The following is a 13739-nucleotide window of genomic DNA, read 5'->3' on the forward strand; positions in this document are numbered from 1 at the left end:
TATCACTCAGCACTCAACTCTTCTCATTATCACTGTCAGAAAAGCGACGCGGAGACGCTGACGTTGACATCCATTGATCATGTAAACAAGGTTTGGAGGAAATACTTGAAATGCTGCACAGATTTTGGTCGGAAAACGCAAGACTCGGAATCAATACGAAAAGCACATTTGTTGCACAAGCCGTATGCTGTACACGCGATTCGGGGGATCCCCGATCGAGAAGTAAAAGCCACCTCGAAATTGACATGTACGATTAATCACGATGCTTTAAATGGGCGAATATCTTTTCTACAAGTATTTATCAATTTTTTTTATTTGTAATTTCTAATTTATTTTTTTCTGTCGAAAATAGATTTTAAATGCTGGTTATTGTGAAATTTATAATTTAATTTATAACAGTTATGGAAACGAGAAAGAGGGCGCTGTGCATGCTTGACGGTCGGACGCATATTTTTTAGCTCTGCAAATTGCAGTTTAAATCCTATCAAATTTTTAATTTTCTTCGAGGCATCTGTGTTTTAATCGGTGATATTATAGTGTTTTTTACTATGCTGATCCATCTGTGATGGATTTTTATCCTTATGTGTGAAAAATTAGCGAGAAATTTTGATCTACAAATTGGACCAACGTTTGCTCTGAAGTGGAAGCCCAAGCAACACAGCTCTACGGACCGACCTCACGTGTGTGATAGTGCAATCAAGATTTTCGTGCATCCAACAAGTAACGCACCAACATATGTGCCGACCGCCATCTTGGATTTTATGCCTTGTGGGATGTTTTTAAACATTTTTTGTAATAAAAGTATTTGTATGGTTATTAAATAAGTGTTTGTTTTGGGAGTATTTTTTATGAACAACGACAGCCTGCATTATGGCGATTTTACAGTCATTCTGGATCCCAGCCCTAGTAATGATTCTCAGCCTGATTATCAGAACCAGCAGCAGCACAGCTGAACATGAGTGTGGCGTCAACAGAGAAAATCTGCAATCAAATATCTTCCGTGACAACTGGATGGCACCATCTTCCGCCCTTAGTTTTTCGCAACACAGATTATACAAGCAAGAAAACCAAGTGAGCATGTTCCATTACTCTTTGTATTTGTTGAAGTTAAAATCACCAAGAACAATGTTGAGTGTGAAGAGGGCTAGACTTATGGCCTTTGTGTATGTTTTGCTGTCAGGTGATATTGAACTAAATCCTGGCCCCCGTAAACCAAAGTACCCTTGTGAAATTTGTAAGAAAGCAGCCAAATGGGGACAGAAAGCTGTTGAATGTGAACAGTGCCAGGGTTGGTTTCACGCTTCATGCCTGAAAATGAGTGATGACATGTATGATTATTTGTCAGATCATCCTTCTTTTTCTTGGATCTGTTCTAATTGTGGAAACCCAAATGTGTCGTCTTTCTCTCTAAGCGCTACCAAGTTAGAACTGTCCAACAGTTTCGACCCATTGACCCAGTTACCAAGTAATGCCATTAACGTTTCATCAGATGATAGGCAAGACTTAGACATTGGACAACCTGTTCAAACATCAAGCCCAAACCCAAAACCTAAGACTCCAGTGTTTAGCAGAAAGAATGCAGGAGCCAATCCCAAAGACAACTATAAAAGAAGGAACAAACAGAAGCCTGAGTTAACAAAACGGATGAAAATGATTAATTTGAATTGTCAGAGTATAAAAGCTAAATTATTGAGCTTTGAAGCAGTATTGGCTTGTGAGAACCCAGATGTGGTAATCGGGACTGAGTCTTGGTTAAACAGCTCTATTTCTACCGGGGAAATTTTTCCATCATGCTACAATGTTTTCAGAAGAGATAGAGCAACTGATCAGAGAGGTGGTGGAGTTTTCATTGCTGTAAGAGATACTTTCCTTGCGTCAGAAGAACCACATCTCCAAACAAACTCGGAAATTATATGGATCTCAATCCACGTGAAAGGAATACCACCCTTATACATAGGTGCATTTTATAGACCACCATCGTCAAACTTAGAGTACTTGGAAGAGTTGGAATTATCGTTATCAAGAATTCCAAAGAATGCATCCGTGTGGATCCTTGGTGACTTCAACCTACCACACGTTGATTGGGAATCAACCGTCTTCAAACCTGGTGGCCAGTACCCGGCAGTGAGTAGGAAAGTGATAGATATTATGAATGACAATAACCTACAACAACTTGTTAAAGATCCTACAAGAGCAGAGAATATACTGGACCTGTGCTTCACAAATCGCCCTGCATCTGCAGAATCTGTGAAGGTGGATCATGGTATTAGTGACCATGATATGGTGATTATAGAAGCTGTGTTAAAGCCCAAAGTTAACAGACCACCCAAGCGGAAAGTTTACATCTACAAGAAGGCGAACTTCGAGGAAATCAACAGGGACATGGAAGATTTCAACAAATCCCTCACTCACGATCGCATCTCCTCTTCAAGTACGGAGGAACTTTATACTGACTTTAAAACAGCCCTTCAGTCATCAATCCAAAGACACATCCCCTCTAAGATGACCTCAAGTCGTTTCTCATACCCATGGATAGACAGATCACTCAAAAGGGACTACAGAAAGAAGAAGAGACTCTACAATAAAGCGAAAAGGTCACAGTCTCCCACTGACCAAGAAGCATTCAAAAAACTGAGAAGAAGTATTGACAGGAGAACCAGGAAGGCATATAAGAACTACTTGAGAGATGTTATCGGGGCCAGCCTAAGAACCGAAAACCCTAAACCTTTCTGGAAATTTATTAAGGCTAAGAGACAAGAAGTAAGTGGAATTCCACCCCTCAAAGTCCGTGGTAATATCATCCCAGGGGCAATGGAGAAAGCAGAGGCATTTAATGAATACTTCTGCTCAGTATTCACTGACGAAGATGACAACATACCAGAACTAGACGGTAGTAATATCCCGGATATAGATGATATTGTGATAACTGAAGAAGGAGTTCGTAAACTGCTTTTGAATATCAACCCGAATAAAGCTGCAGGTCCTGATGGAATACAAGGAAAGGTTCTTAAGGCCTGTGCAGGTAGCATTGCCCCAGCTCTGCAAAAGATTTTCCAGAAATCCATCTCTACCGGTGACCTTCCCAAGGATTGGCGCACCGCGAATGTAACACCTATTTACAAAAAAGATGATCGTTCTCAACCACAGAGCTACAGACCAGTCTCCTTAACCTCGATCGTTTGCAAATTACTCGAGCACATCATCCATGGCCATATCATGAAACATTTTGAGAGGTTTGGAATTTTAGCTGATCAGCAGCATGGCTTTCGAAAAGGCAGGTTGTGTGAGTCACAACTTTCAGGCTTGATCGACGACATACAGAAAGTTTTGGACAATAGGGGCCAAGTTGATTTAATAATATTGGACTTTAAAAAAGCTTTTGATGTAGTTCCCCATCATCGTCTACTTCATAAGCTTGAATATTTCGGAATTCGAAACAAAATCCATGTTTGGTTGAAGAATTTCCTAATCAACCGCCACCAGAGAGTTCTTTTGGAAGGGATCACCAGTGGTCCCTTACCTGTGAAGTCAGGCGTTCCACAGGGCACAGTGATGGGGCCACTGTTGTTCCTCACCTATGTTAATGATCTACCCAGTAACCTCTCATCTAAAGTACGCCTGTTCGCGGATGATTGTATTTTGTATCGTGGGATTGAAACCTCTTCAGACCAAACTTCACTCCAAGCTGATATTGACACACTTCGGGCCTGGGAACAAAAGTGGCAGATGGGCTTCAATACTTCCAAATGCTTCGTTATGACTGTCACTCACAAATTAAGACCCCCTCAGTTCAGTTACTCCATGGGAAACAACACACTAAGTAGAGTCGATCATTACCCATACCTTGGAGTTGAATTGGCATCGGATCTGTCTTGGACCATGCACATCAACCAAGTAATCAACAAAGCCAACCGCCAGCTTGGTCTGCTGAGAAGGAATCTGTTTAGCTGCGACATACAAACCAAAGCCATAGCTTACATCACCCTGGTACGTCCACTCTTGGAATACTGTCACGCAGTTTGGGACCCAAGTCAACAAAACAACAAACAAGCAATCGAAAAGATCCAAAAAAGAGCTGCAAGATTTGCATGCAACAATTATGACAGATCAGCTAGTGTAACGAATATGATGAAGCAACTGGAATGGGAAAGCCTCGAGAGACGTAGAATCAAATCTCGCCTTCTCATCATCTATAAAGAGACCCAAGGATTAATCCCCAGCAATATTAAACATCTGCAAAGCTCCAATTTAACCAAGAGAAAACCAACCACACGACACTCCTCCAAGAAATTTGTGTACGACCATATAAGAGCAAATAAGAGCTGCTACCGGCAGTCTCTATACCCAAGGACAATCCCCCAGTGGAACAACCTCCCAGATAATGTCAGAGAAGCTTCTACAATCCAAAAATTTAAAGACCTTCTTGAAAATATTAAATTTGAATAAGATATGCCTCCGACTCAAGCATATATTGCGACCTACATGTACGGGATAGCCACACCAGGCGTTTGTACATCAAGGATATCAAGATCAAGATCAAGATCAAGAGTAGAAGTTAGTCTTAATCTTACGCACGGTTTATGTACGTTCTAATTTCATTCTCCTCTTATGATCTCTAAGATATATCATTTGAGCAATTTTTAATAAAAAGAAAAATAGTTTTGAAATTCCATCAATATATGTAGAGATTAATACAAATATTGGCGTAAAAAAACGTATGTTATATTGCTACATGCAATATACCTGTTTGCAATAAGACTACAAGATTAGAGATCGATCGACTTTTTTCGATCCCACAAATTGCCTGCTGGACGCGATCTCATCGACCAATCAGGATGCTCGAAATGAATGAGGGATGGGGGTGGGGCCGATTTTTTCCGAAATATTTCGGGGAGACTTGGCAAACCAGACTGGACTGTTTTGGAGGTCGAGATGCGTGCGTGCGCGGCAAATTAATACAAGAGCGTACGGTGGAGCATACGCGTGCTGTAGCGGTATGTGCGCGCGGTAAATGATCACACAAAACAGTCCAGGCAGTGGACTACACTATACGAGGTGATGGCGCCCTCCTGCGTAAACGTATGCCGAGTCTTTTTTTTTTTATTCATAGATACATGGACATCTCTTTCGAGTTACACGAAACATGAGTTATTGAGTAACATATTCTGTTTTTCTATGAGAGCACAATGGACATTGTCCGTTGTGCACATTAAGATGTGGAACAGTCTCCCAAATGAAATTAAGCAGTGTGTCTCTATGTCTGCATTTAAGAGAAAATATAAAGAATACATTGTAAAATCATGTACGTGCAATAATGCCTTCCTGCAATAATCCCCTTTATGCTAATATATGAAGTAGTTTTCGTTTTGTCTTGTTTTGATTTCGTTTTGTTTTGTTCCTTTTTTGTATTGTGTAATAATTGTTGCTTTTTACTAGGGAGAAGCCTAGACAGTTCAATGGCCTTTGCTTCTTCCTCCTTACTCTGTATTGCATATGTTTGACATGTTGTCCTGTATTGTTCATTCTTCTTTTTTTTTTTAATCAATTGTGCAAGTTGTTGAAATAAATGAAATGAGATGAAAAAATGAAATCAATGTTCAATGTCTCCCTTCCTGCTACATACAACCTTACATAGAAAACCGTAGTAATGCGAGCTTACTAAGGATCTCTTCATAGATCGGACAAAAAAAAAAATAATTTATTTGGAGATTAAACCAGATTTGTTACTGACATTCGATGATACCTATCATGCACCCCCTCCCTTTCCTCCACGTAATAATAAAATTCTTGCCCACAACACACACATGCACACACACACACACACACACACACACACACACATGCACACACAAACATACGCACAGTTGCTGTAAATGCAAAATGAAGTTTACACTGAATGAACATGCCTTGGAAACTCGTTACAAAGAACAATAAAAAAACAACAACAACAACTCTTTTGTCATAATAAGGTCAATTCCAGTCCCTCTACCCGTTGGATTATTTTTGACCGTGCATCACAAAACCAACAAAAAAATGTAACCACGGATTTTGTGTAAAGACTCAAAAAAGGTGAAATGGCTGGGTGAACCTTGTCAGTCTTGAGTTTTTCATATTTTCTGAAAGAGTAATTCTTCTTCTACATTATCCTAATAGTTTGCGTTCATTAAAGTGATCTGGAAATCGTGGTTTTTTGCATTTTTTATGTTCTTCTCTAGAACATTTTCTTTTTAATTAGTATGATTAGATGCGCCCTAGAATTCCCTTTTCATTTTTTAAACCCTTAACCTACTCTTCACTTTCACTCTCATAACTTGGAATTTGTGCTACTGCTTGGATCTTTGGTATCAGTCATGGATAGAATAGATAAATAGAGCATGCTGAATTTCGGCTTAATCTGATAATCACAACACTGGTGTTGCCATCGAGTTTCAAGTCCTGTTTTGTGTTGTTGTTTTGTTTTGTTTTGTTTTGGTCCGATTCATTGTACAGGACACTGCCTGTATTAAGATTAAGCGCTTGAATAGACCACATGCCTCAGAGCCTCTTTCGTTAGTGTACACACTTTTCCAGAGTGTGTGCTTTCTTTCTAATATATAGACAGGTTAGGAGACTTCGCTTAAATTGAGTTATACATCATCATTCTAAAGCTTGAAGTTTGCTCTTTTAATCATTTTTGTCGACTTTGTGCTGGCTTTGTGATGCAAGCCACATTTGAAATAGCAAAATAACAAGACATAAAAAGATTTGAACGACAAAAAAATAAAAACACAGTACTATTTCTGGTGGAAAGAACCTATTCAACGAAGTTTCATTGTATTTTGTTAGGTCACTGACCTGGGAACCTTTTGCAGAATAAATTCGGAATTTGTACACTACAGCAAATTAGCACAAATACGACAAAACTCCGGCAGCAATGTGCTGGGTATCAGAAAACGTGTTTTATTATCAGAACATGTTATACACATTAAACATTTTCTCTGAAATTGCAATATTCAACGAACTTGAGTGGACAGAGGAAGTAAGGGAAGTATCTGAACCCTTATGTACGGAGTTAAAACTAATACATGTATGTGATAAAGATCGTGTTTCTTACTGGAAGCAGACATGTAGGATACAGCATAAGTAGAGGTCTTAGCCTTGTACTAGTATTCATTTACGTGTGTAATGACAGTGTGAGAACGAGAGTGATTTATACTGTAGCCTTGCCAACAGTTATTCACTTAAATTTATAGCATTACTTGTTCATAAAATATCAGAGCCCTTGCATATTTGCCGAAGTGTTATCTTGTGACCAGCAACACATAAATAGAAACAAGCGCATGCTATCGTCCAACCTAAACTCGTATTATCTTGTACATTGAAAAGCAGTAGCACAAAAGTTCATTGTCTCGCCTCTGAGTAGCGGAAGTGAGACGCTGATAATTCCATCGTCGTTTTCGTTGTCGTCAAAAATTTTGTTGCACTCCCGATGACTTTCCATACCTTTGAGCAGTACCTCCGAATGCATACCAGGTCATAATAGTAATGTTCACTATTGTTGAAGTCCGCCAAGGATAAAAGTCAAAAGGTTAGCGACCTTTTCCTCGTAAGCACTGTACTCATAATACTGTTATGTACTCTCAATAGAGCTATGAACTCCAAATTCACACACAACAAAAAGTCGGGTGTTAAAGATAAGACATCGAGCTTGTGTTAAATTCTCGGCTCGCATTTGGTGTTTAAATTAACACAACCGGGTGTCACTCCATTATATACATTATTTTTTGTTGTAGATACGTACTTAGTTACTGTTCTTTTTGTTGATTTTGTACATCAACATGGCGAACAAAAACTTTCCGATAGAGTGCTCGATTAAAAAAAAAAAAGAAGAATGTGAACAAATTTGACACCACAGTAGCACAAGTTGGAGTGGTTTTAATTGACACTTGGCTGATGTTATACTTTCACCATCAACACCAGAGGGGTTAGACCAACACCATATACAATGTAGTGCCATTGTTGAATAAACACCATTGCAGTGTCAAAAATATCACCAGCTATACAGTGTCAAGCTAACACCAGTAGCAAGTAAAGTAAAAACTTTTCAACACGATCAAAACGTACTTTCTTCACCTGATCCACATAACCATTTGTTAGATTTTACAGCCATGGGTTTAATGTAACACCGAAATTTCTAAAGTGCACCAGAGGTATACATGAACTTCAAATGTTAGTCAAGATCGAACACTAGTGTTAATTACGCTCGACAAGGTGAAGGGTAAAAAGTCCATAAAATTACACACACACAAAATCACAGTGCTAACAAAGATGACAATCTTACTAAAAGTAACTGATGATTGGCTGACCGCCATAGACCACGGTCAGTACACCGGTGCAGTGTTTATAGACTTACGCAAAGCGTTCGATACTGTTGATCCTTGCATTCTGTTAAAAAGGTTATCTGCTATAGGTGTTGCTGAGAGTTGTTTGTCATGGTTCTCTAGTTATTTAACTGATCGCAGAATATATACACATTTTAGTTCATCAACATCAGTGGAAGCCAATATCGATTACGGTGTTCCGCAAGGGTCAATTTTGGGCCCACTCTTGTTCATCATATATATTGACAGCATAGTCAAACAAGTCCATTCCTGTTCAATACATTTATACGCTGATGATACTGTTATTTATCTTTCACACTCAGACATCATTATGATTGAGTCTGTTTTGAATTCTGAACTACAGAACATTTTAGCTGGTTGTGTGAATCGAAGTTGAGCCTGAATCAAGATAAAACTGTTTGTATGTTATTCGGCTCTCAGATGAAGTTAAAAATGTGCAATAAACTACATTTACTGGTAAATGAAAATATTATCTGTCAGGTACATTCTACAAAATATCTTGGCATGATCTTAGATCCATGTCTGAAATGGAACCTCCATATTGATAAGATGTGCATTCGAATAAGTAAAATGGTACGGTTGTTATCCCGATTACGACATACAATCAATCTGTCCAATCTAAAAGTTGTTTATAATGCAATTATTCTTCCTATCTTTGATTATGGAGATGTCATATATGGTTCAACCAGTTCTAAACACACAAGGTTATTACAGAAACTTCAAAACAGAGCATGTCGAATAATATTAGGAATAAGTCCGTATAGACATATGTCGGTCAGAGAGCTGCATGCACGTCTAGGCTGGAAGTCTTTAGCAGCTCGTCGTTGTTGCCATTTAAACACCATGGTTTTCAAGACATTACATGATTTTGCACCTCCGTATTTAAAAGATCAATTCCAATATTGTCATTTTAATTATTTACTTAGGTCAACAGGTAACTTCGCATTACCAAAACCCAGGACAGAATACTGTAAAAGAACTTTTTATTATAGGGGTGCTGTGCAATATAACAATCTCCCTCCAAGCTTAAAAGTTGTTTGTAGTCCTGCTTCATTTTCTAGTAAATTGATATCATTTGTTCCAGATTTTTTGTAATCCTTTTATAGTATGTTTACTTTCTTTGTAGCTTAGTCGACATACAATGTCCTTTTCTCTCTTGTCAGTGATATACATATTTTTTTCAGTTTGAATGTTTGTTTGTTTCTTTTTTTTTCCTGATGTCAATATCAATTTTATACTAGGACCCCATGGAAGAACAGCCATGTCTTCGTAGACTGAGCTGAATGGGCTATCCCACCGTACATATTCGTTGCTTATTTCCCTCTCTTGTTTTCTTCCTCTTTTCCATATTTGATGCATTCTATGTATTATTCTACTGTTGATCATATGTTGTATATTGCTTGTCATACTTTTATTGTACTCTTTTTTATGCTGAATTTACGGTGAATAAATAAATAAATAAATCAACAATATAACAGTAGAAACTGTACTGTTGTTATGCTGTTATTTTAATATACACATGCATAGCAATCGCTTATACAACATTCCATAAAACTAATCGACTTTTCACAATATCTGCCCTTCCTGCACAAACAAGTGTATATCTACTGTTTGAATCTCGAAAGGTGAGGAGACTTAGAAACCACTATACTACTAGTAATCCACGACAGCATGCAACATCAGGTATCGTACATGAATGACGGGGAAGAGCTCAGAAAATGATAAGACTGCGATTCTTTTCACAGAAAATTAAAACCATGAAAACGATCGCTAAATTATTGCTAGAGGATGGCAAAGGCAAGCAACGAGTTATCACTGGAAGTCTGTTTGATCTTACTTGTGAAGATGGAATCCTCCTCTTCAACACTCTATGTTGCGTCAGGTTCAGATATACACTGTATTTCATACATTTCTTAGGCTTTTGAGGTGAACAATTTCTAGCAGATCATGATAATTCGATCTGATTGATTAGATTCGAATTGAATTTGCTCTCATATTGGAGTGTTAATCAACTCTCAAAGGAGTGGGCCCATCCCCGAATCTGGACCAGAAACTATCAAAATGGAAGGCATCCATGTGACCTTCAAGAAACAAAAAGAGTGTCCACTCAACTGTATTATTAGTGTATGTTAACGCGGCAATGATAATATGTTCAAAAATCATTAATAAACATGAACTGGACAAAATGTCACAGCACTAATGCGGTATCTAAGAGCTGTGAGGTACTACTGCCACATTTTAAAGCAAATTTGTCTCGGCACAACAATGTTCACCTTCTAAACACACGGTAGCCCTTCATATCGAAAGACAGTCTGAAGCAGCAATAATGCTATAACTTTTTTTTTATGCATATGCAGTTCTATTTCAAACTGCCTGATACCGTCAATATGTCTTTCAACGAAATTAATCCTACCACACTCAAGGTGACCGCGTTACGTCCTATGTAAATAAAAATGTGAAACCTTGTTGAAGAACTACGCTCTTATGTAATCCAGTGTATCATATATAAATTCAGATGGCCAGTAAATTGATAAAGAAACAAAAAGGTGTGGTATCTCTTTAAAGGGTGTCCTTTTCGGCTCTTGAATGCATCATTCTGGGTTGTGTGTAAGTTCGACATTGAATCATGAATGATATATTCTAAGCTCAGCATTGCTAGGTGGAAAGTGGTACTACTATTTAAGATGCAATTGCTGCAGTTAATGTAAACTGAATGTTCAATTTTATCAGCTTGATGAACATTGTTTTTCTTGAATAACTATTTAGAAAAACTGTGTGTGCCTTCGTTCGTTGCTTTCGAGATATTCTGTGCATATCAGAAAAAAAAGTGATCCAACTTTATAACACTTCTTAATATTTTTGTCAACTAATATGGAAAGTGCAATTGTGGTTGTGAGGGAAGGGCGACTCTTCCTCGTTGCATGGATGCCTACTTGTGTGAACAAAATGTCATGCATAATAGTGAATGTCTCTCTGAATGGATGAGATCTGTCACTGATGAAAGTGGTCAAATGAACAGGTATTGTTGTCCACTATGATGCCATACACTGAAGTAGTCTCCTTATCCAGCCATTGCAACACCAAACTTTAAAAATTCATAACTTTTGCATCGATTATCCAATTTTCCTGAAACTTTTACTGATGTGTTCTAAGATGTTGCTGCCTTCACTCAATTCAAAGTGCTCTTTGGGTTTTGGTTTCCTTTAAAGAGAGTAATGACCAGTAGCAGTGTGATGGCATTGATCGATCTGAAATCAAAGCAAGCACCATGAACCAGTGTATGCAGCTGAGTGTACATGTAATGCCTATAGATACAGTAGGTAGGCAATACGCCCTCTCTGTATACCTTTGAGTATTCCATAACTATAATGCAGAAAAGCGTGTAGAAGATGTAGCATCGTAGCAGAAACTGCGTGAAATAATATATTACACGAAAGTACATGAATACCCTAGCGTTTGCATTAGCGCGAAGGTAACATACATATTATTTCATACACAATGATATACTTTAATGATATACTTGATACTTGATATACTTGATATACAATAAAATGGACTTTGTTCTCATCACAGAGTTTGAACAGAATCAACCAATCACACGTCTTAACAGTATGAACATTATAACCTTTGCTCTCTACAGAGCTTTATAGAAGTCCCACCAGTCTGTGGTCACGTGGTCGCGCGGCATGTACTGATTTATTAAAGGGTTTAGGCCTACTGCCTGCTACTACTTCATTCCATTTTCAATTTGACTTACTTTCTTAATGATGATATTGATGCCTAACCGAAAGAACAGTGGATGATCTTGTGTCATAGAAAATACAACGTGACAAAAACATAAAATTATTGGACTAACAGAGCGTTCATGAACAATACAGACCCAATTTTGTGGTTGGAAAACAGGGACAGGTATATAAACGAAATGTATAATAAAAGTGAAATACATAGGGCCTAATTATGAAGAGCTTTGTACATTTTTCCATTATGTTAAGCTTTATCACCCCTAAATGTAAAAAAAAAGAAAAGCTTTGATGTAATATCTTTGCTAAATGTAATAACCTTTAACCCAAAATGCAGTGTCGATATTATACATGCAGCTAACTTTAGGGTCGATATTACATTTTGGGTTAAGAACTGCCATATTCAAGGTAAAGTTGCCATATAAGCATAATAAAGAGAAACTGTATAAAGGTCTACATGTACTGGTTAGCGCTATTACACTTTACATTGCAAGGTTGACATTACAAAAAAAAAATCTTTAAAACATTATATATTTTGCGTTAAAAGTTATTAGGCTCACTGCAGCTTGACTTCAGTTAATGCATTTAAAATTTTGCTTCCCTCATTACATTTGGGTTATTACAGAGATATTTGATGTTGCTAGCTTAAAGATTGTTACATAAAAGAGTCGGTATTGCACCAGGCGTTTTTACTACAGTCCAGGGTAATGCACATGCCAGATTATGATACAGATGAAGGGGTATGATGCAAATATCACTCTCATGACTTACTTTATATTCAATTCAATTCAATTCAATTCAAAGTTTATTTCATTTTTCGACAAAACATATAAGTCACACTTCTTTTGACAACAGAGAATAAGGTAAACAGAACAACATTATGTATCAAAAAAAGAAATGTACAACAATTGAGAACCTTATCATAATTATACATTGTAGTAAAAAGGAAGCAGAAGTGATCGATATGAAGTACATGTATAACTTTGTTAAATTGCGAAAAATGGAGAGACCCACTAAAAAGACAGAGCTTGTAGAATGTGAGCCCCTCTGTAATAATAACATCAATGGGAAGATCAGTTGAAGCATCATAAATACAAAAGGGAAAAAAAAAGAAGGGGAAGAAGTCTGGAAGCCCACTGAGAATTAGATTCACAAATAAGTACACTTACTCATGTCTTACACATATCTATGATATATGACGATATAAAGTATAACAGCTCCGAAAAAAAAAAACAAGTGGAAAAATAATAGCATGATTTTAGGTCTTGTTTACCTTTGGGAGCAGTCTGGATTTCAAACGTGTTCACGATACCATATTTGATGCATAATATGAGTATTGTCTTTGTATCATAGGTCTAGGACAATTACCCCATTGGCAATTACCCCGCACCATTTCCCTGGCCCTAATCCTAATCCTAATCCTGAACCTAACCCTAACCCTATTCCAAAATCCTAACCCTAACCCATACTTTACTCTAACCTTACTATTAAGCAGTATTTGACCGGGGAGTAACCCTCTGGGGGTATTAAATTGCCCGAATACTTTGTATCATGAAACATCCTGCCATAAATTCCGCAATAAAGAAGATATCAGTGTATTTCTCAATAAACCGTGACT

General features: G+C 37.7%; 1 protein-coding gene across 1 annotated transcript; it reads left to right on the plus strand.

Annotated features, from left to right (window-relative positions):
• Positions 1-1125: 1125 nt before the first annotated feature.
• Positions 1126-5448, plus strand: LOC140236258 (uncharacterized). Its single transcript, XM_072316220.1, has 3 exons — positions 1126-1288; positions 1958-3105; positions 5437-5448. Exons 1-3 carry the CDS (start codon positions 1126-1128, stop codon positions 5446-5448), a joined length of 1323 nt encoding a protein of 440 aa, XP_072172321.1.
• The last annotated feature ends 8291 nt before the right edge of the window (positions 5449-13739 follow it).

Source organism: Diadema setosum, chromosome 12 (genome assembly GCF_964275005.1).
Source record: "Diadema setosum chromosome 12, eeDiaSeto1, whole genome shotgun sequence".
Classification (NCBI taxonomy): Eukaryota; Metazoa; Echinodermata; class Echinoidea; order Diadematoida; family Diadematidae; genus Diadema; species Diadema setosum.